General features: G+C 44.6%; 1 protein-coding gene across 4 annotated transcripts in view; it reads right to left on the reverse strand.

Moving 5' to 3' along the window:
* The window catches only part of CEP126 (centrosomal protein 126), a 59,926-nt gene extending 49,674 nt beyond the window's left edge, over positions 1-10,252 (reverse strand). For all 4 annotated transcript variants that reach the window (XR_004644170.1, XM_034758898.1, XM_034758900.1 and 1 more), the window contains exons 1-3: positions 9,977-10,252; positions 7,637-7,756; positions 1,349-1,494 (exon numbers count right to left, since the gene is read on the reverse strand). Coding sequence is in view for 3 of the 4 variants with exons in the window: in XM_034758898.1 (XP_034614789.1) it covers positions 1,349-1,494; positions 7,637-7,756; positions 9,977-10,134 (424 nt within the window). In the remaining variant the exon portion in view is untranslated. The remainder of the gene's footprint in view (positions 1-1,348; positions 1,495-7,636; positions 7,757-9,976) is intronic.
* Between the last annotated feature and the right edge of the window lie 13,719 nt (positions 10,253-23,971).

The raw sequence follows: 23,971 nt of genomic DNA on the forward strand, positions 1-23,971 counted from the left end.
CCTGAATGTTTTAATCCCATGATAGCTCCATTGTTTCTTATTCTCTGTGCAAAAGGCTCGATAACTAGTGCAAAAAAAGAAAAGGAGACAATGGACATCCCTGCCTAGTCCCTCTGTGCAATTCAGAAAGGGGAGATTTAACTCCATTAACTTGCACAGCTGCTTTGGGCAGGTGTAAAGACAACTTATCTCTTAAAGGAACGGGGGGCCAAAGTCCTTATGGGACAGCAGGCTATCAAGGGCCGTGCAGGTGCGCAGTGGGGAGAGGTGCCTTTCCCCCAGCCTCTCCTCGCTGCAGCCCCAGGGCAGCCTGCACCCCAAACCCCTCATCCCTGGCCCCACCCCAGAGCCCCCATCCTCAACCAGAGCCCTCACCCCCTCCATGCCCCAACCCTCTGCCCCAGCCCTGAGCCCCCTTCCATATCCCAAGCTCCTCAGCCCTGGCCCCACCCCAGAGCCCGGACCCTCAGCCAGAGCCCTCAACCCCCTGTACCACAACCCTCTGCTCTAGCCCTGAGTCCCCTCCCACACTCTGAATCCCTCACCCCCATCTCCACCACACTATCACCTCCATATCAGTGCACATAACAAAATTCATTCCGCACATGGATGTAAAAAATTAGAGAGAACATTGCTTATGGGACAGGACTTGAAAAAGAAAGTTCCACTCTATTCTATCAAAGGCTTTCTCTGTGTCTAGTAATAACAAGAGAAATGGATCTTTTTTGATCTGGCCCTATGGATGATTCCAAGTACTCTCCAAATATTGTCTGACATTTGTCTATCCTTAATCCAGTTTGAGCTGGATTTATATAAACTGATCTGATTACAGTTTATGCTCTGTTATACTTTGTTTTATATGTAACTATATCTGTTTCTATCATTATCCTTTTCCACTATCTCTTAAATCTTAGCCTTTTGACAATAAACATGTTTGTTTTCACTATAAATATATCTCAGTGCTGCGAGGTTACATTGGGGCTGATCCTCAGCTAAATCAAACAGGCTGGTGTTTGCACTGTACCTTTAGAGGATAATTTCTGTGAGTATAGTGGTTAAGGGCTGAACACTGCAGGGGAACACTTTAAGGGGGCTCAGGGATTGGGGTGCACCTGTTGTTAACTTGCAATGCAAAGTGAGGGCTAGCACTGCCATGAGACGATTGTTTGGGTAGCTGACAGACTGGTGTCTGGGAGCTGACTCTAAGTTAAGTACAAGCAAATCTTCCTATCACTGGAGGCAGAAGGGTAACAAGTTGACTCACAGTCCTGGGCACTTTGAGGAAGCATTATACTGACAAATACATCCAATATGAGGATTCACTACATTGTGCAATGAATTTCCAAACCTATTCTCCTGCGTTGGGAAAAAGGGAGATGAGCACGCTGGAACTTTTCAGTTGCTTCTTGAAGTTTCAGTTTCCTTTGTTTCAGGATATGTTCTCTAGATTTTAGTTCTTTTTCTTCTACTGCCTTCTGTTTTTCCTCAAGTGCTCTATTTAAAAAGTAAAAATAACAGTTATTTTTCTGATGAACATAACCCATCACACAGGAATTATAATTACACTAGAGAAATGCCTTCATAAAACTATTTGCATAATATTATAATATCCTGTTTAGTTTAAAAGCTTACTTCTTGACAGATTACAGTGCCACACAAACTTCAGAGTTACTGGAAAATGAGGGTTCAGTTGAGAACATTTTTGAAATTGGACAATGTCCTACAAGTGCCAAAGAAGAGGGGTCATATTATAATCTTCTTATTTGCTAACTCTGATCAGATGATCTGACCCTCCCTTATGAGAGGAATATAGTAATTGCCAAGCAGATTAGACCAGTATCTGGTCTCTGACAGTGGCCAGTACCAGATGCATCACAAGGAAGAGTTATGTAATAAGGCATATCCTCCCTATATTACACTCTGCTGGCCAAGTATGGCACTGCAGGTGCTCCCTGCCTCAGTTTCCCATGTCATCAATAAGTTTAAGGAGGCTTTACATAAGGAACAATGCCCCTTCTGAGGGGTCAAGTTTATTAATCAAAGACACACGGAAAATACAAGCCTAAGGGCCCTAGACACCATTTGACCCTTCCTCTCTCCACTGTATAGTAACAGAGCTGATTAAGACCCACCTGAGAGTCTTGTTACACGCTGCAGAGCTGAAGTCACTGATAATCTAGGTCTAAGCATTAGACCTGCTTTGGGACAGTATCTCTGATGCAAGAGACTGCCCAGTGTGCACCAGCAGTGAGGCTCCCCACTAACAGCTGAAATCACTAAGCGCTGTGTTAAGAGGTGGGACCTAAACATATCCCAGTGAATCAGTGATCAGCCGGTGGAGCAAAGCCCAGTGGACAAGCACAGTGATCAGCTAGCAGGATGGCTGGCAGAGAGGTGCAACGATTGGCCAATGGGGCAGCCGCCGGAGAGGCAACCGGCGGCGGAGAAGCCGCGGAAAGGAACGGAGCGGCGATTGGGCAGCAAGGCAGCCGCGGAGAGGAGCGGCGAGCGAGTGCCCAGACAGCAGAGTGAATAAAGTGCCTTCTTACCCCTGCACTACCACCCAGGGTCAGAGCTGAACTCAGCAAATGCATTTCTCAACTCAGGGTCTGCACTGACCAAGGACAACAACTGTGAGTGGGGTGCAGAGAAGGGACGAACACGTTAAAGGGACATTTTTGGTGGCTGGACTTAAGAACCTGAGGAAAACGGGGGTGGGTCTTTTGCTCATGGTTTATGTTTATGAACCCTGTTTATGGTGTTTTTCCAAATTAATGCCAGGTTACTACCCTCCTTTTGTTAAAAGTTTCTTTTCTACACTCAGACTCTGTGCTTGTGAGAAGGGAAGTATTGCCTCTTAGAGGCGCCCAGGGGGTGGTATGTAATTGTCCCAGGCTACTGGGTGGGGCTTGAGCCTGTTTTGTGTTGTATTGTTGAAAAGGAACCCCTAGATATTGAACCCGGTCCTTCTTGCTGCCAACTCCAACAGGCAGAAGGGTTATACAAATATTCTTGCAGCAGTGACCACTCTGATTAATTTTTTGAACTCTGCTGCTCAGGGATCACAGTGACTGGAAGCTCATCTCCCAGTTAAATTTCCCAGCATGTTTAGTCTAAATTGCCATTAAAATTGATGAGGACTTCTGCTTAAAAACAATGTCATGAAATGGCCCCAAATAACTATCAGCAGGTTTGTCTATGCAGAAAAATAATTTGTAATCCAAATATGTCAAATTAATACTGGATCCAGTACTAGACTGATATGATAAATACCTTTTACTTGCTTGAGACTGTAAATTATTGTGAAGTGTACCTAGATCTGAATATAACCTACTAGAAAAGGAAGACATGTACAAGAAAACTATAGTAAATTTAGATTTGAATTTAGGCCATGTAAAAACCAGTTCCAACATAAAGTTCCTATCATAAAGGGCCTGTCCTACACTCCTTCCTCAAGCTACATTCCGTTGACCTCACTGTCAATTATGACTTCATAAGGAGTATGCAATCAGTCCATTTGTCTCATTGAAGGGTAGCAACATTCTCTAGTGGTTAAAGGAAGGTATTGGGAATCAGGACTTCTGGTTTCTATTCCCAATTCTGTCAATGGCTTGCTATGTGTCTGTGAGCAAGCAACTTAGCCAAAATTTTGATGTTACTTTTGTTTTGAATGTTGAAATTGAAACACTTAAGATCTGATTTTCAGAGATCCTGAACATCCCAAAATACAATGGAAGTCAATGAGAACTGCAGGAGCACAGCACCTCTGAAAATTAGGCCCTTGGTGTATCAAACTGAGCTCTCAAAAGTTACTAAAAATAGTGGATACTTGGCAGTATGGGGGGCCCAGAAGGAGAACATTTCTGTGGCTCAATTAACCTTTCTGTAAAACTGGACTATTTACATACCTGACAGAGATGGTATGAGGCTTAATTAATGCTGTCAGATTCTCAAATGAAAGTGAAAAGTATTATTATTATATTTGTTGCTTGTTTCATTATTTGTAAAACAAGGGCATTATGAGGTATGTTTAATTATATTATACCACTGACCTTTTACTAAGTAATAAAGATTATTTTCATACAAACACTTGAAAGCATTTGTAATTTATACCCGCAAAATAAACAACAAATATTGTATGAAGATAGTGTCAACAGAAGCTAAAATGTGGTTACAAGGAGGAGGGAGAAAAATTGTTCTCCTTAATCTCTGAGGGTAGGACAAGAAGCAATGGGCTTAAAATGCAGCAAGGGCGGGTTAGGTAGGACATTCGGAAGAACTTCCTAACTGTCAGAGTTGTTAAGCACTGGAATGAATTGACTAGGGAAGTTGCGGAATTTCTATCATCTGAGATTTTTAAGAGCAGGTTAGACAAACACTTCCCACGGAGGGTCTACATAATACTTAGTTGTGCCATGAATGCAGGGGATTGGACAAGATGACCTCTCAAGGTCCCTTCCAGTTCTAGGTTTTTATGAAAAAGTGAGAGTTAACAGAAGAATTCCCTTACTTTTATTGTTTTAACATAGTTTTTCTGTCTTCTATAAACAATCCAGCAGCAATTTCTGCAATAGCTGCCAAAGTGTTTATAGCAAATTTGAAATCTAATGCTTTAAGAGGTTTAATCAACAATGCACTGCCCAGACATTATGTGGAAATAGATCATTGATATTAAAAACAGTAGACTGAGCAGATGGTGGAAATATTTCCTGGTTAATTTTATGAAATTATACAAGCAGGTGATGGATGGTATACTCCTATGTAGACTAAACACTTGTTACTGAAAATGAAGAAGTGTAAAAAAGACTTATACCAATTACTTCTGCTGTTTAAGGGGGGAATATTTGCAAACTATCTTAGGCATGGTCTACACTACAAAGTTAGGTTGACCTAAGTACATTGCTCAGGGCTGTTAAAAATGTCATGCCCTGTGCAACACAGTAAAGCCGATGTAAGGTCTGGTGTAGGCATCACTAGGTTGATGGAAGAATTCTACCTACCGCCTCTCCGAGAGGTGGATTTACCATAACAATGAAAGAACCCTTTCCATCACTGTAGCAAGTGTCTACACAACAGTGCTACAGTGGCACAGCTGCAGCAGTGCTGTTGTGGCATTTCTAGTGTAGACATACCCTTGGAGATAGAGACATTTCTAGTGTAGACATACCCTTGGAGATAGAGACATCTGGGGCCCAATTTTCCAGTGCCCTGCACTTTGTGTGGTTATTTAAACTAATGCAAAATGATTATAAAGTGAATGCAAACTACTGACAGATGAGAAAGTTAGTATTTTACACCCATTTTGCACTACAGAGCAATGAAATCAGACCAAAATTTTTTGTAGATTAAAAAATGTCTAAAATATGTGAAAGCATTACACTCTGTACACCCTACATCTCTGGAACCGAACTGCCTTTCATGTTGTATCAATAACAATGACACTGACAGCTTGGAGGACAGCATTTATTAGACAATCAATGATACTGAGCCAGCACAAGGGGCAAAGACCTTGTTTGTATTCTGCAATACATTACCTTTGAAAAAATTTCAGTGGAATTATAGGTTTAAAAAGTGAATACAGAATTGGAGAGGACATACACTACCCACATTACAATAGGCAGATTTACTACCCAAATTTCAAAGTAGTTCAGAAATTGGCCGTAAGACCCTTGATTGTAAATTTTACTAAATGTGGCCCCTTCTATGAATAATAAAGACTGCCTCTAGTCTCCTTATGTAGCTATTGCCCAACTCCAACCACCATACATCAGGCATGCGTTCCAATACTTTTGTGTTTCATCATTTGACTGAACACATATGGCACATAAACAGCACATTATATGATAGCTTATTTTTATATATATATGACTTTAAAGAGAAAACTCTAACTCACTGTGAAATTTCAGAAGATAAGAAATACTATACAGAATCAATAAACATGGAAAAGTTTGAAAATAAAAAGCTCAAACCTGCAAGCTCTCTATAAAAAGAATTTTCACTGACTTCAAAAATAGTTCTCTGCACACTGGGCTATCTCAGACTGGGGCTCAAAGTTTGTCATATAATTTGCATTTCAAGTGTAGGCTGGTAATAGTTATTGTGTTGCTAAAAAGTGATAGTAAAAATGTTAGGCCACATGCTCCCCTCCACTTTGTGATGCAGAACAGAACAGAACAACACAAAAAGGCAGAGAAGGTAGAACAGCATCTCTGCTACATTTTGTAGGCCCAAACAGCACAGGGATCTTAGTGCTATTAGGAGCAGGAAGGGGGTAGAGCTAGGTGCTCAGCGATATGCTCCTGTCAGGTCCACATGGATCTCTCTATTTTTTTTTTTAATCAGAAATAAATGTGAAGTTACAGCTAGTGGTACCAAGAGTAATTTCTGCTACATGTATGCAAACTCCTCAGGGAGGAATTTTGGTGCAGCCACTTAGCAGTGTGGGCCTTGGGGGAGCCGAGACAGCAACATAGAGGCTGCCACATTCATATAATTACTCACGCCCTTTGTAGGTGTTCTGAAATCCCAATGGATTTCAGAATATCCCCAAATTTTACAGGCCTAATCCAATGACCCACTCATGAGAAGGTAAACCACATCCCTCTCAATGGAACAATCGGGAAGAAAGAATAAGTTAAAACTCAAGGGACTTCCTAGTCCCTACATTATTTTTCCCACAAAGGGGAACAGTGGCTCTTGATTTTTAAGTTTTCTATATTTTGTATATTTCACAGTTTATTCACACTAAGAACTTTACAACTTTCAGACTGCTGAGCAGAACAAAACAGGTACAGTTTCCCTTTCATCTTCGACTTGTTAACCTGTCACAACACACTTACAGTTCAACCACTGATAAATTATATCTCAGCTGCCATACAAATAAGTAATTATTTATTTGATATACATCATACCTACATTATTTAACTAATAATTTTACCTGGATCATAATCTAGAAACACAGCATATTTCTTAAGGCTACTATTATAATGGAATTTTTATGCAAGTGCATATAACATCTGCATGAATATCAATTTAATGACAGTAGTCCACTATTAATAAACAGACTTCTCGAGTTTTTTCAGAGGCCATCAGTCTTTTCAAAGGTCATCTGTCAAAATGTTGTGTTTGATCATTTTAGCCAACTGTCATGTTTTTGCATACAACAAGTATTAGGAAAGGTAGAAAATTCAGAGTTGCCATTTAAAATACCCACAAGATGACTGTTACAAATAAAATAAAAAGGGTCCAATCCTGTATTTGTTACAAACTCAGAGCTCCCACTAAAGCCAATGAGAGTTTTGAGAACACAAGGAATATAGATGAGGCCCAGGCGATGAAGAAATATTGCTAAGGGAAGGTAATACTGATCAACAAAGCTAATTAAAGCTAAAGAAAAAAGTTTCCATATAATGAGAAACTCTGAAGAAGACACACTATTCTTTTCATATTTTGGGTGTCCTATAACAACAAACTAATCCTCGATTTCTCTGGAATGGAGCTGTGCTACTACTTAGATCCATAGATTTTTTAAAATGTGAGAATAAGAATATCAATATATCAAATATCTAACAACTTGACTAAGTCCTTACAAAACAAAATACAAACACAACCCAAACGAAATCCCATAATTACTTACTTTCTTCTTCTGTTTGTCTCTATACAAAGTTTTCGTGCCCGACTCCGACATATTTTTTGATCCTCTAATAATGCTTCACGCTCTTCTTCTAAATCTCGTTCAAGAAGAAATTTCAAAGTTCTGACCATGGCATTATGTTAAAGACAACAGAAAATGTAGGTAAAATCCTTGAAATTCCTATGCAGTATTCTTATTAAGTTTTAGAATGATTACAAAAAAGTTTGCAGTCTTAGGTACAGATTTAAAATTGGACTTTTCATGGGTATAATAGCATGTTTGCACGGATCCTTTTGCATGACGAGCCTTATGTACTTCTTTAAGAAAGTGTAAACTATCCATGAGCAACTAAAAGATGATGATTCCTCAGATTACCAGTAATTACACAATAGCTCCTTATCACAAATGTATAATTTTAAATAAAGGTACTGCCTTAATTTACATACACTAAGACTGTAACTCCATCACTTAGTTTCTATGACCATATCAACCCACTCAGGCTTTGCACTCTGCGTTTATGATGTTACCACATGGAATTACAGCTTTATTATGTAGAGCTGAGGATACATCATTCCTTATTATCTGAACTAGCTACCAGACAGCAAGGTTATCAAAGGGAAAATATTTCTTAAAATAACATTAAAAAATCCCTACATGGTCATTGTTTAATCTGTAATGTAATGAGTAATTCCAACTCAAAATTCTTGCTTAAAATACATATCTATACAGTGAGGGTAGGTCTACACTTACCCGGTAGATCGGTGGCGAGCGATCGAACTTCTGGGTTCCACTTATCGCGTCTTGTCTGGACGCGATAAGTCGAACCCGGAAGTGCTCGCTGTCGACTGCGGTACTCCAGCTAGACGAGAGGAGTACCGTGGAGTCGATGGGGGAGCCTGCCTGCCGCGTGTGGACCGAGGTAAGTTCGAACTAAGGTACTTCGAACTTCAGCTACGTTATTCACTTAGCTGAAGTTGCATACCTTAGTTCGAATTAGGGGGTTAGTGTAGACCTGGCCTAAATGTCAAGCTGGATCCAATATTTGCCTTATCTTAACATTGTGCCCGTTACTTTCCTGGGGCACCAATACACATTAATGTTTTATTTAATATAATCTATTGAAAGAATTTGTAAAGTGCCTGTCATTTTAATACCGAGGCCTGGGATTTTCAAAGCAGCTCAAGGGATTGAAGCATCCAACTCCCATTAAAATTCAATGGGAGTTGAGTGCCTGACTACCTTAGGCCTCTTTGAAAGTCCTAGCTGTCAGTCTAAAATATAATCTTTGTATTTTGGATCATGAAATGTTTGGATCAGAGATTGAGTGTTTTTCTTTGTTTTATTCAAAACCAAGCACGTCACTACTTAACAAATAAATAATAATAGTATCTAATCAGATACTGCCCATATGCTTAGTCATTACAGCAATGGGTGCCGTAGAAATACAATGATTAGGAACACAGGTTATATAGACAGCAGGGAAACAAACACATAGGCTAGACATTTCTGGTAGTTGCCAACCACTGTACTACCACTGGTATAGTAGCATCAAGGGTAGCAGTAGTTGGAGCAAAAGTGCACACAGAGTACAGGCTCTGTTATTGCTATGTTGTCTAATCAGGGCAAGTCTCAGTGACACAGTAGTAAAAATACTGCTGAGCATGACTGTCCTGTCTACACTAGGACTCCCATCAATTCCATCACAGGTAAAGCTGAATCAAATTGTGCAGCGGTGAGATATGTCCCCAAACTATCTACTGTATGCAAGACTAGAGAAAAAGAGAAGGTTCAAACCAAACTAAAACCAAATGGTTTTAGGTACTGTTTAGAATCCAAGAATAACCCCATATTGTCACCACACTGGAGGGCACCACAGGGACCGGGTACCTTGGGTACCCTGACAATAGTGTAAGCAGGACCCTCTTGTAAAACCAATGGGGAGGATATTGCCCATCCATTGGACAAACCCCACCCACATCTCAACCTGAGGGCTGTTGAGCAATCCTGAGTCCTGCCCACCCCTGGGGTGGCTGTCCTACCTATTTCTGAGGCAGCCACCTCTTGGGACTGCTGAATCAAGCCTCTCCCGCACATCCCCAATGAGCCACCCCATGGGGCCTGTCCTCCCATCACCAGCCTCCCTCCTCAAGGGACTCAGTCCATGCACCTCCTCCCCCTCTTCCCCAGAGAGCCTGTCGCTGGGGCCTGTCTCCCCCAACATCCCCGTGGGGCCCGTCGCCCCCTCCTCCAACATTCCCGTGGGGTGGGGAGCGTCCCGTGGGGCCTGTCAGCCCTCCCCCCGCAGAGCCCGCCGTGGCCATGCCCCGGACCCGCGAAGGATACGCGCACGCGCCGCCCGCGAAGGGGCCGGCTGGGCGCTGGAGGGCGCTGTCCGGCGCGGGGCGCAAGAGGCTCCTCCAGCCAGGGCCGCCCGGGGCAGCAGAGCCCGGCTCCCGCTGTGCGGGGCTGACACCCGCCGCGGCCCTCACGCCGGGCTCCATTCAGCCCCGCCGGGCCGCCCCCATGACAGGTCCTGCCGCCGGCCCGCTCGGTCCCTCACACGCCAGGTCAGTGCTGGGCGGGGGCGCCCACGGCCCCGGCGCTCTGCCGCCCCGCCGCCATCTTGGCAACCAGAGACGCCGCTTCCTTCGCAACGGAAACCAGGGACGACGCGAGGGACGGGGGAGGAGCCTGGCACCGTCGGCAAGGGAGGCAGGGGCGGGGCCTGAGTCGGGGCAAGGCTAGGGGGAGGAGCTGGGAGACCGGGAGGGGCCCGGGAAGGGGGCGGAGCTAGAATCAGGGAGGGAGCGGGGCTGGGAGCAGGGAGCGGGGCTGGGAGCAGGGAGGGGGCGGGGCTGGGAGTCAGAGTGGGGCCTGAGTAGAGGGGGGGATAGGAGTGGAAGGAGCTTGGGTGAGAATTGCAGGGAGAAGCATGTGGGGAGAATGTTGCTCACCCTGATAACCTGTTCAAAAACCTTGAACAGCCAAAAGATGACAAAGAGTCTGGTGGCACCTTAAAGACTAACAGATTATTTGGGCATAAGCTTTCGTGAGTAAAAACCTCACTTCTTCGGATGCAAGAAGTGAGGTTTTTACTCATGAAAGCTTATGCCCAAATAATCTGTTAGTCTTTAAGGTGCCACCAGACTCTTTGTTGTTTTTGTAGATAGAGACTAACACGGCTACCCCCTGATACTAGCCAAAAGATGAGTTTTTTAAAAACATACATTTGGGGTTCTTTTTATTTCCTGTCTAATTTTTGAGGCTTTAAGGAGTCACGTTTTCTAAGAAAATGAACGATACTTCTTTAAAAAAAAAACGAAAGGTGAATTTCTCATGTAATCAGTGACTCTTGGAGCTGGGGCTTTACAAAACCACCAGACATGATGAGTCTTGTGATAAAATTGTGGGAACTGGTAATACTGGGACACTTTTATGGGTAAATCATGTTAACAGTTTTGCCAACTCTCACAATTTTATCAGAAGACTTATGATGTTTTGAGTTCTTCTTAAAGCCCTAGCTCCATGACTTTTATCTGGTAAGACTGTCTGCTTGCGTAACCCACACACCTTTTGGGTGTGGTGCTCTGTCCCTTCTAGGAGCACCGAGACCATTTAAAGAGAGATTAATGAGTCTGCTCTACAGCCTTAGCTAAGAAGGGTCATGTGGCTTTTCACTCATGCAGTACATGCTCATTCACTAAGCTCCAGAGATTCCCAACTTCGATCCCACCCGCCAACAACCGGGGTCTGTCTATGTTAAAAGTGGGGACTCATCCAGGATTTCAACAGGAAAGTCTATGATGCTCAGGATATGCTTCCTCAGCTAGGGGAAGTATGTAACCCACACACCTCCTGGGTGTTCTACTCTGTCCATCTACTAAGGGCCATGTAGCTTTTAGCTCATGCAGTAGAGGCTCATGCATTTATGTCCACAGGTCCTAGGTTCAATCCTGCCCACCAATGACCAGGGTCTGTCAGTGTTACACTTGCTTGCTTTCTGCAAGTTTCTAGCTTTCATGTTTGCTGAGAAAAGCTGGAAAACCTGAGTGCACCTTGAAAAATAGAAAAATATCCTAAAGATACTCCTATCCTAAAGATCTTATCCTAAATATTAGAAAACAATTTCATGATTTTAATCCAATCTCATGATTCTTTGAAGCCTGAACTCATTTTTGAATGCTTGGACTTGGCAGTACTGATGTTGTTTCAAATGGGCCTTTTATTGGCTCAGAATGATGATATGGAGAACAATACTTATTGTAAAAAGAACAGGAGTACTTGTGGCACCTTAGAGACTAACAAATTTATTAGAGCATAAGCTTTCGTGGACTACAGCCTACTTCATTTGTTAGTCTCTAAGGCCTTGTCTACACTACGAGAGTAGTTCGAATTTACTTGCATCGAATTTTTGGAATCGATATTGCAAAGTCGAACGTCTGTGTCCACACTAAGGACAGTAATTCGACTTTGTGAGTCCACACTAACGGTGAAAGCGTCGACATTCGAAGCAGTGCACTGTGGTCAGCTATCCCACAGTTCCCGCAGTCCCCTCTGCCCATTGGAATTCTGGGTGTAGCCGGCAATGCCTTCTGGGTAACAAAATGTGTCGAGGGTGCTTTTGGGTAACTGTCGTCATCCGTCCATCACTCCCGCCCTCCCTCCCTGAAAGCGCCGGCGGGAAATCAGTTCGCGCACTTTTCCAGTCATTGACAGCGCGGATGCCACAGCACTGCGAGCATGGAGCACGCTGCGACCATCGCTGCAGTTGTGGCCGCTCTCAACGCCTCGCAGCTTATCATACACCTTTCCCTGAGGCAGATGCAGAAAAGTCAGGCGAGGAGGCTACGGCACCGCGGTGATGTCCTGAAGTCTGAGAGTAGCACAGACCTCTCAGAAAGCAGGGGACCCAGCGCCGAGGACATCACGATGGCAATGGGTCATGTTGATGCCGTGGAACGGCGATTCTGGGCACGGGAAACAAGCACTGAGTGGTGGGACCGCATAGTGCTGCAGGTCTGGGATGAATCCCAGTGGCTGCGAAACTTTCGCATGCGGAAGGGAACTTTCCTGGAACTTTGTGAGTTGCTGTCCCCTGCCCTGAAGCGCAATGACACCCGGTTGCGAGCTGCACTGAGTGTACAGAAGCGAGTGGCCATAGCCCTCTGGAAGCTTGCAACGCCAGACAGCTACCGGTCAGTCGCGAACCAGTTCGGGGTGGGCAAATCTACCGTGGGGGTTGTTGTGATGCAAGTAGCCAAGGCAATCGTTGATGTACTGCTGCCAAAGATAGTGACCCTGGGAAACGTGGAGGCGATCATAGATGGCTTCGCAGCGATGGGATTCCCAAACTGCGGTGGGGCCATAGATGGAACTCACATCCCTATTCTGGCACCGGACCACCAAGCCACCCAGTACATTAACCGAAAGGGCTATTTTTCCATGGTGCTGCAAGCACTGGTGGACCACAGGGGACGTTTTACCAACATCTACGTGGGATGGCCGGGCAAGGTTCATGACGCTCGTGTTTTCAGGAACTCTGGTCTGTTTAGACGGCTGCAACAAGGTATTTACTTCCCGGACCACAAAATAACTGTTGGGGATGTGGAGATGCCTATAGTCATCCTCGGGGACCCAGCCTACCCGCTAATGCCCTGGCTCATGAAGCCCTATACTGGCGCCCTGGACACTGAAAAAGAACTCTTCAACTACCGGCTGAGCAAGTGCAGAATGGTGGTGGAGTGTGCTTTTGGCCGTCTCAAGGGGAGATGGAGAAGCTTACTGACTCGCTGTGATCTCAGCGAAACCAATATCCCCATTGTTATAGCAGCTTGCTGTGTGCTCCACAATCTCTGTGAGAGCAAGGGGGAGACCTTTATGGCGGGGTGGGAGGTTGATGAAAATAGCCTGGCTGCTGATTACGCTCAGCCAGACAGCCGGGCGATTAGAAGAGACCTGCGGGAAGCGCTGTGCATCCGGGAGGCTTTGAAAGCAAAGTTCCTGAGTGAGCAGGGTAACCTGTGACTTTTAAGTTTGTGTACAGAGAAGCTGAACCTGCCCCCGTTTCTTTACCCAGTTAATGTTGACTATCCTACCCAGTTACATACCCCCTTCACCCCCTTCCAACACACGTTTCGAAATAAAAATAGTTCTACTTTGTTAATGCACACCGTTTTTTTTAATACTGTTTTCGCGGGAATTTTTTAAAACTGGGACGCAGACTGTGGTGCGGAGCGGGTGTAGTGTAGTGACGCGAATGAAGCTTCTAAACTCAAGGATTGACGGGCTCCGCTGCGGTGGGATGGTTGTTTCAACGGAGCCTGTCACCCCTCCTGATCGGGACTGTGTGTATGGGGGGGCTATGTGACTTTGTGGCAGGGGGAGGACGATTACAGATCCCCTGCTGCATGGCTCTGTGATCCTGCATAAGGACTGCCGCTTAAGATCTGTAACTGCCCTCCCCCGCCACAAAGTCACAGAGCAACCCACCCCCCACCACATAACATGAAAACAACCTCCCAGACTAACCAGGGTAACTAGTCACTGCATCACTGCACTGTGTATGTGCCCTGCTGCTGTGCCTGCCCCCGCCTATGTACCCTGCCAAAGGTGACTGTCCTGTCCAATTACCAACCCCCTTTCCCCTCCTCCTCCAAAAGAACATGATTGAAACAGTAGTTAACATGAACGTATTTTTTATTATCAACTACACATGGAACTGGGAGGTGAAACTTGGACGGGGGCTTGTGTCAGGCGGGAAGGAAAGAACTTTTCAAGTTTTGGGGAATGAGAGCCTTCTGCTACTAGAGCTCTCTGCAGGGGTGGAGTGAGAGTTAGCAGGGACTCTGCCGCCTCTCCTTCTTTGCACTTTGGGTGAGGTGGGTATGGGACTTGGTGGCGGGGGAGGGCGGTTAGAGATGGACTGCAGCGGGGCTCTGTCCTCCTGCCTCCGTTCCTGCAGAACATCCACAAGGCGCCGGAGCGTGTCTGTTTGCTCCCTCAGTAGTCCAAGCAGCGTTTGAGTCGCCTGCTGGTCTTCCTGCCGCCACCTCTCCTCCCGATCCATGTTTGCTTGCTGCATTTGGGTCAATTTCTCCCGCCACTGGGTCTGCTGTGCTGCCTGGGCTTGGGAACAGGCCATAAGTTCAGAGAACATGTCCTCCCGTGTCCTCTTCTTCCTATGCCTAATCTTCGCTAGCCTCTGGGAGTGTGATGCCAGGCTAGGTTGTGAGACAGTCGCAGATGTGGCTGTGGGAATGGGAAAAAGGGAGTGAATTCCTCAGAAAGATAAATGTAGTTGTGAACCAAGAACATAGTCTTTCTCTGTGAACAAGACCATGCACAGCACCTATCACATGCGCACTCAGCACAAGGTCGAATTCTCGGCCTTCGCATTCAGTGCCTGGGGTCTTCCACAGCACATTTGAGAAGCGGGGCAGCACAACGGAATTTCTGTTGCAGGCAGACATGGTAAGCCGTAGACTTGTGGCAGTTTAAAACTTTTATATTACCACTGGCCTCATTTCACATTTAAAGCAATGTCAGTACCTGCTGCCAGCAATCCGGCAAGCGGGAACTCTGCCCCTGTCCCACCCCCTCGCGGCTGTCCCCAGGAACGATCCCTTTCGGCAGCCCCTCTCCCGCCTCCACCGTGTGGCTGCAAACCAGCGGTTACAGTTCTGTAAAGGAACGAGCAAGCAGTCCCAACACTAACATTCCCCTACCTAATTCAAAGCAGGTCACCATGGGCGACATCACCCTGATGAGGATCTCTGACAGCGAGAGAGAGAGAATGCTCCGGGAAAGCCTCCAAAGACCAGGGCCGTATGCCGCCCTGCTGTGCAGAGCAATGATTCCCGAGTACTTGATAGTCTCGTGGCGCGGCAACGTGTCGTACTTCGGAGGACCCAATAAGGCCGCTCTCCCCAGGAACCTCATGCAACGGCTTTCCAATTACCTCCAGGAGAGCTTCATCGAGATGTCCCGGGAGGATTACTGCTCTATCCCTGCACATATAGACCGCATTTTACTCTAGCTGCAGTAGCAGGGACTAAACAGTAGAGCGGCTTGGGCAGGACAATCACGGAAAACCGGACATTGCTAGATTTTTTTTCAAAACTTGCACTGCCCATGACTGAACCGTTAAGTGCCTAGGGCAAAGTAATCATGAACAACCCATTCTTTTAATTGTTAATATTCCTGTTCTGTTAAAAATAAATGTTTAGATGTTTACAACACTTACTGGCTGATCCTTCCCCAGATTCTGTGTCCGGGGTAACGGCTGGGGACGCTTCGTAGGGGATCTCTGTAAGGGTGATGAAGAGATCCTGGCTGTCGGGGAAATCAGCGTTGTGAGCGCTGCCGACTGCCTCGTCCTCCTTATCTCCTTCCTCATCTTCCCCGTCCGCTAACATGTCCGAGGAACCGGCCGTGGACAATATCCCATCCTCAGAGTCCACGGTCAGTGGTGGGGTAGTGGTGGCGGCCGCACCGAGGATGGAATGCAGTGCCTCATAGAAACGGGATGTCTGGGGATGGGATCCGGAGCGTCCGTTTGCCTCTTTGGTCTTCTGGTAGCCTTGTCTCAGCTCCTTGATTTTCACGCGGCACTGCGTTGCATCCCGGCTGTATCCTCTCTCTGACATGTCTTTTGAGATCTTCTCATAGATCTTTGCATTCCGTTTCTTGGAGCGCAGCTCAGAAAGCACGGACTCATCGCCCCACACAGCGATGAGATCCAATACTTCCCGATCAGTCCATGCTGGGGCCCTCTTTCTATTCACAGACTGCACGGCCATCACTGCTGGAGAGCTCTGCATCGTTGCCAGTGCTGCTGTGATCGCCACGATGTCCAGACAGGAAATGAGATTCAAACTGGCCAGACAGGAAAAGGAATTCAAATTCAAATTTTCCCGGGGCTTTTCCTGTGTGGCTGGTCAGAGCATCCGAGCTCGTACTGCTGTCCAGAGCGTCAACAGAGTGGTGCACTGTGGGATAGCTCCCGGAGCTATTAGCGTCGATTTCCATCCACACCTAGCCTAATTCGACATGGCCATGTCGAATTTAGCACTACTCCCCTCGTCGGGGAGGAGTACAGAAGTCGAATTAAAGAGACCTCTATGTCGAACTAAATAGCATCGCAGTGTGGACGGGTGCAGGGTTAATTCGATGTAATGGCGCTAACTTCGACATAAACGCCTAGTGTAGACCAGGCCTAAGGTGCCACAAGTACTCCTGTTCTTTTTGCGGATACAGACTAACACGGCTGCTACTCTGAAATACTTATTGCTGCACTTTGCTCCCTTTTGGAGGCATTTGGGAGGATTTTGTACTCCTTTCATTCCCTCCACACAGTACAGCACTTGGCATATAGACACTGCTCATCAGCAGGCAGGACAGCCTAGCTAGTGATGTGGCAGCACAGGGTGTTCACATGCTTAACTGAGAATGTTTACATGCTTTTAGAATAATATTAATTTTTAGCATTATCTGGGGTTCTATGTTTCTTGTCTCAACTATTTCCATATTGTTCTTGATTTATGGTAAAAGGATGTCATTTTCTACCTGTCCCCCAGCCCTACAAACTCAGGCTGGATTCTTTGCTGTCTCGTTACTGAAAATAAAGATTTTGCAGATCAAAACATGCTTTAGGGAGCCTATTGCCTTCAGTGGGTTTGCACAGATTTAACTGATTACCTTAGTAAATAATTTTGTTTGTTGATGATGCAGAACATGAAATAGAATTCAGCTCACTTTCTGCTAGCTGTGCTTACTTTGCAACGCTAAAATGAATAGACAGCAATGAACAATTATATTTGTAATTACAGTATGCAGTTATAACACATAATACAAAAAGGGAGCAGCTGTGTGGAATAAAAATGTACTGTTTGTTCCATTATTTTCAGAGAAGAACTGCACTTTAAGCAATAAGACAGAACAGGGTGTGTAATACTGGGATATTGCCACACCTTGGATGAGATGTCAGCACACGGCCAAATGCCCCAGTGATTTCCTGGCAAGGCACTTCTTGGCAGCTATGTTTGTTTTTAAACCACTTCTTCTTCTCTTTCATAATGTGTAGCTGTTCTGTGGCTGTACTGATGAGAATAAAAATAATACTTTGCATTTGAGTTCTTTTTTCAAAACTGCTGTACAGGGCTCACCATACTTTCTGAGGTAGGCATTATTATCACCATTTTACAAGTGGGAAAACTGAAGCTCAAAAGGCTAAGAGACTTGCTTAAAAGTACCCAGCGTATAAATGTCAGAGCTGAGACGAGACTCCAAGAATCCTGGCTCTCATGCTAGCTAAACACTAGCGCAATAGTCACCCTGTATGCTTTACATCAGTACAAATTAGGTATAAAGCATTAACAAAACAGAATAGTAAGGTTTCACACCCACTTTTAAGTTGGGAATATTGTCACAATTCAGGGCAACTGTACCTGTATTTCACCTCAATGTTCCAGCAAGAGTATCCACTCTCAGCCTTCCAGCTCCCCAGCCGTTGCTTTTCTGGGAGGACTCCCATATCTCTCTCCCTTCTGAATGGAGTATTGTCAAGCTGCACAGTTCCCTGCCTTCACTGAGTCATGTCCAACACAGGCAGGTTTACCAAGGACATCTGCTTGCTTTCTCATCAGAGACAGTTAATAGGTGTAATTGCTACAGTTATAAGGCACCACACAGTTCTTTTAATGAAAGCCTATTTTATTCTTCAGGTACAAGCATTACAGAGAAAACATAGTACAAACAATTAAAGATCCTACATGCATGCTAATAAGCTCACCAGAGTTCAATTTAACATGGATTCTGGCAGGTGCAGTCCTTCAACCCTCCACCCAAGGGGATTCTTTGCAGTTACCAGTTCATCAGAGCTTCAGCTCAGAACAAGCAGACAGTCTTATGAGGCCTCAGTAGCCCAGTCCTTCCATCCCTATCATAAGGATTGTGGCCCTCTGTGGACAGGAATCCTGTCCATTTGATTTATGAGGAAGAAGGCCATGAGCCAGTTTAAAACCAGACTATTTATCCAAAAAACATTTATTTTCTTGTTGGTCCCTGGAGAATCCAGTTTGAACTAGTATATGTGAACCTTTCCAGGGGCGTGGCTTCAAAGGGCTGATAACAGAAGAAGTACATTAGCACCTCCCTCCCTACTAGAGAACATATACAATTGCATTTTTAATACAATGTACCCCAAAAGGTATTGATCTTAATTCAATAAAGTTTAATGTAATTCAATAAAATGTATCTTAATTCCTTAAGGTTTGTCCAGGATACTACAGGATATTGTCAATCTGTCACATATTCTGTGAAGTCCTGTCCCTTTAAATGTTTGAGCAATGCCCCCCTATCCAGTACAAAGCCTCATTTTTGTGGTGCTTTCAGTTTTGCAGACAGAACAATAAAGTGAGCAAAGCAGACATCTGTGTTTCTATCAGCTCCCCCTGTGTCTATCTCTTTCTCTGCTGGGTCCAAATAGGGCCGGCTCCAGGGTTTTTGCTGCCCCAAGCAGCGGGGGGAAAAAAAAAAGCCGCAATCGTGATAGGTGATATTTCCACGGGAGCTCCTCCATGCCACTTAGTTCTTTGGCAGCACTTCGGCAGCAGGACCTTCCCTCCGAGGAAGGAATTCATAAGTTGAAAAAAGACAAGAGCTTTAGTGACACTGACCAAGACCTAGAACTACACACGTTATCAGAAGTTAGAGTCAGAAATGGCTTTGGTTCACACCTTTATTCAAAGAAGCTCCTACAAGAATAGAGCTTGATACTGGAGCTGCTGTTTCATTGATTTCTGCCTGTACCTATCATTCTTTGTCACAATCGTCTCTGGAAGAAACCTCCAGTTCTGAAGACTTATACCAGAGAAAAATTAGGATACCCTAAAAGGGATACTCCAGGTGAAAGTTAAACTAGATGGACAATCTGTTGTTTTACCCTTGTATGTGACTGAAGAAAAATATCCACCATTATTTGGCAGATCTTGGCTTGAGGAGCACAAAGTGAATTGGACTGAGATCAAGGTGATCACAAAAGCACCTTGAAATCTTCAAGAAATACTGGACAGACTGAAGTTTTTGAAAAAGAGCTTGGACAGATGAGCAATGTGTCAGTGAAGCTCAGTGTTAAGTCTGACAGCCAGCCAAAAGTCCATAGTTATGCCGTATACTCTGAGGCCTCTGGTAGAAGCTGATTTGCTCCATTTAGTAAACACTGGAATCCTGTCACTGCTTTCACACAGTGAGTGGGCTACACCCATTGTACCAGTGATCAAGAATGATGGTTCCGTTCACATTTGTGGAGATTTCAAAGTGACACTGAATTCAGTTTTATCTGCAGACCAGTATCTACAACCTCATATGGAAGATTTGTTTGCTACTCTTAGTAGAGGACAGTGTTTCAGTAAATTAGATTTGCTCAATGCATACCTACAAATGGAGCTTGATTCGGCATCTTGAAGATATCTCACACTCAATACAGAAAAAGGCTAATTTTGTTACAACAGGTTGACTTTAGGTATCACATCAATACCTGTCCTGTTCCAGAAAGCCATGGATGAGATCCTGAAGGGACCGAATGGAGTTCAGTGCTATTTGAATGACATTCTTGTTACAGGAAAGGATCAAGGAGATCACGTTTGAAATTTGGACGGTGTCTTGCAACATTTGGAATATCATGGACTGAGAGCATGTTGAAACAAATGTGAGTTTTTCAAAACTTCAGCTGAATACCGTGGACATGTCATTGATGCCATGGACTTAAGGAAATCACCAGAGAAAGAGAAGGCAGCTCTTGAAGTGCCAACTTCAGAAAATATGTCACAATTACATTCATTCTTAGGATTGCTTCATTACTACAGCAAATTTCTGCCTAAGCTGGTGACAGTATTGGTGTCATTACATAAACTATTACAAGCAAAGAAAAAATGGAAATGGACTAAAGAATGTGAGTGTACATTTAGAGAAGCAAAGATACTGCTGACATCAGCCAAAGTTTTTATGCACTTTGATGCTTCACTACCATTACAATTGGCTTGTGATGCTTCACCATACGGAGTGGGTGAAGTTTTTTCCCATATTTTTCCTAATGGCATGGAGAAACCAATGGGAGAAATTTTGGTACCAGATCCAGTTAATTCTGTATCAGTCCAGTTGATTCCTGTTGTTCAGGACACTTCAGTACCACGGTCACCATGTTATCCCAAGAGAGTGGAAAAATCAGTTGTTCACCTGAATTTATAAATTGTTTAGTTAGTGAGTTGCTATTTCAAGTAGAATAGTCCCCTTCAGTTTAAGAATCTGTGATAGTCCACCTGCAACTTTTAGAGTAGCAGCCGTGTTAGTCTGTATCCGCAAAAAGAACAGGAGTACTTGTGGCACCTTAGAGACTAACAAATTTATTAGAGCATAAGCTTTCGTGGACTACAGCCCACTTCTTCGGATGCATACAGAGTGGAATAAATATTGAGGAGATTATATATATACACACACATACAGAGAGCATAAACAGGTGGGAGTTGTCTTACCAACTCTGAGAGGCCAATTAAGTAAGAGAAAAAAACTTTTGAAGTGATAATCAAGATAGCCCAGTACAGACAGTTTGATAAGAAGTGTGAGAATACTTACAAGGGGAGATAGATTCAATGTTTGTAATGGCTCAGCCATTCCCAGTCCTTATTCAATCCTGAGTTGATTGTGTCTAGTTTGCATATCAATTCCAGCTCAGCAGTCTGTTTTTGAAGTTTTTCTGTTGTAATATAGCCACCCGCAGGTCTGTCATTTTAGTTAGGCTATATAGTGTTTCGTGTATCGGAGGGGTAGCCGTGTTAGTCTGAATCTGTAAAAAGCAACAGAGGGTCCTGTGGTACCTTTTAGACTAACGAAGTATTGGGAGCATAAGCTTTCGTGGATAAGAACCTCACTTCTTCAGATGCCCCCTTGTAGAGGGTCTTCAAGGTCTTCCAGAGGTGGCTGCTCCCAAATCGTTTAGAAGTGAGGTGTTCTTCAGTGTTTCATGTTAACCGTGTAAATGATAATGTATATGTGTTTAGAAAGCTTTTAAAAGTAGGATGAAGAAATGTGATGTCCTGTCTTTAAATCTGTGAGCACTCCCGCTCCCCAGTGCAAAGCCTCACTTTTATGCTCATTTCAGTTTTGCAGCCAGAACAATAAAGTGAGCATGGTAGACAGCTGTATTTCTATCAGCTCCCTCTGTGCCTGTGTCTACGTCCCTCTCTGCTGGGTCCAGATATAACATTGGTGACTAAATAAAGTGTAATACTGAATAGCCCCTGCTTACTTGTTGCTTCTGTGAGGTATCTCCACTTATGATTTGACCCACAATCCACTTCTTTAAACCATATATTTATTTTTGTTTGATAAAGTTCATTCTGTCAGAAAAGCTTTATTAGCCCTTAATCAACATATTTCATTTGAACAGAGGTGTTAATAGGGCTGTAGAACAGTCTGCCTAGAATCCTAAACCTATCTGAAATTTGGGAAAATTCAAGTTCTAATCCTATCCATAAAAAAAATCAGCCTAGATCTGTGAATATTCACAGACCTGAACTGACAAAATTTGCACATCCCAAGCCTCCTGGCAAACAGACGTCCCAGCTCGCAGGACCCTCAGCTTTACCTTATATACCTTCTGGGGATTGCAGGAGAGAGCAATGGTGGGTCTTCTGGCCTCCTCTTCCTATTTCCTAATGGCTTGGATGCCATGTCTTCAAGGTCTTCCAGAGGTGGCTGCTCCCAAATCGTTTAGCTTTGGTGGGAGTGGAGGGGAATGAGGACTGTGGGAAGCGGTGTGGGCCGAGGGATGTGCTGGCCGCCGCTTCCCACAGCCCCCATTGGCCTGGAGCGGTGAACTGCAGCCAGTGTGATTGGCCAAACCTGCAGCCGCGGCAGGTAAACAAACTGGCCCGGTCCGCCAGGATGCTTACCCTGGCGTGCAGCATGCCAAAGGTTGCTGATCCCTGATCTAGTCTGATCTCCTGTATAACACAGGCCACAGAATTTCCCCAAAATAATTCCTAGAGCATATCTCTTAGAAAATCATCTAGTCTTAATTTAAAATTGCCACCGATAGAGAATCCATCACAACCCTGGTAAACTGTTCCAATTGTTAATTACTCTCAGTATTAAAAATATATGTCTTATATCCATTCTAACCTTATCTAACTTCAACTTCCAGCCACTTCCACTTTAATGATGTATTAATTAACTTCAAATGTTGTATGGAACATGTTATAAATATCAAACATCTTTTATATATATATATAAATTACATATATGCTTGTAATACATATTTTCCAATAATCATGTCTCCAATAATCCATTGGAACTTAGTCAACCCTCTTATTAAATATTGAATTTAAGTTATGGGTCGGTACTTCAATACTGTTCTGTCCCAATGCAGTCAATGGGAGTTTTGCCTGTTTGAGAGCAAAGATGAAGATTGTGGTTTTACAGCAAGCCTTGAGTAAGAGGTAACTGTGCTGCTGCAAGAGCAGACCAGCCTGGTTCCCCCTTTCTCCATGGGGAAGTAATCTGTTGCAGCCTTTTACCTTGTGTATCTTACTTGTCTCTATGCTCCACTTCAGCAGTGGTGACTGGTGCTTGGAGTGGGGGGGGGGAGGGGTAGAGTAAAGGCTCTGCCTACTTCCCCTCTACTTCTCACCCATGTGTACAGAAGAATGAGTAAACATTGCTATCTCCCTCCACACATTCTACTCCTGGGGGAATTCTGCACCAAAAAATTACAAATTCTGTGCACAATATTTTAAAAATCTGCATTTTTATTTAAAAAAATAATACTATATAATCATGCCAATTTCAATTATTTTGGTAATTTATTTCAAATATCTATCAGCAATTATGTCTGTAACAATACAGACAAAAAAATTCCTCCAGGAGTAGAGAATTAAGGAAACCCCTACGACAACCCAGTTCCTATTTCTCTGCCCCCTCCCTCCAGAGCCCAGCAGCGGGGCCAGATACCCACACCCGCTCCTTCCAGAGCTCAGCTGCGGGGTGCCCCCCAGCCCAGACACTCGCACGCATCCCCTACCCCCGAGCCTAGCTGTGGGGCACCCCCCAACCCAGATACTCACGCCCCCTTCCCCTATCTCTCAGAGCCCAGCTGTGGGGCACCCCCTAGCCCAGACACCTGCACCTCCTCCCCCCAGACCCCAGCTGCAGGCCCCCTGCCCAGACACTTGCACCCCGTCCCCCACAGAGATCCAGGGGGAGAAACAGCCTGATTCTGGGTCCCGGGTTTGTGTGGAGATTCCTGCATGCCACCTCCTTCCTTGAGGGCTCCCTTCCCATCCC

Source organism: Trachemys scripta, chromosome 1 (assembly GCF_013100865.1).
Source record: "Trachemys scripta elegans isolate TJP31775 chromosome 1, CAS_Tse_1.0, whole genome shotgun sequence".
Lineage (NCBI taxonomy): Eukaryota > Metazoa > Chordata > Testudines > Emydidae > Trachemys > Trachemys scripta.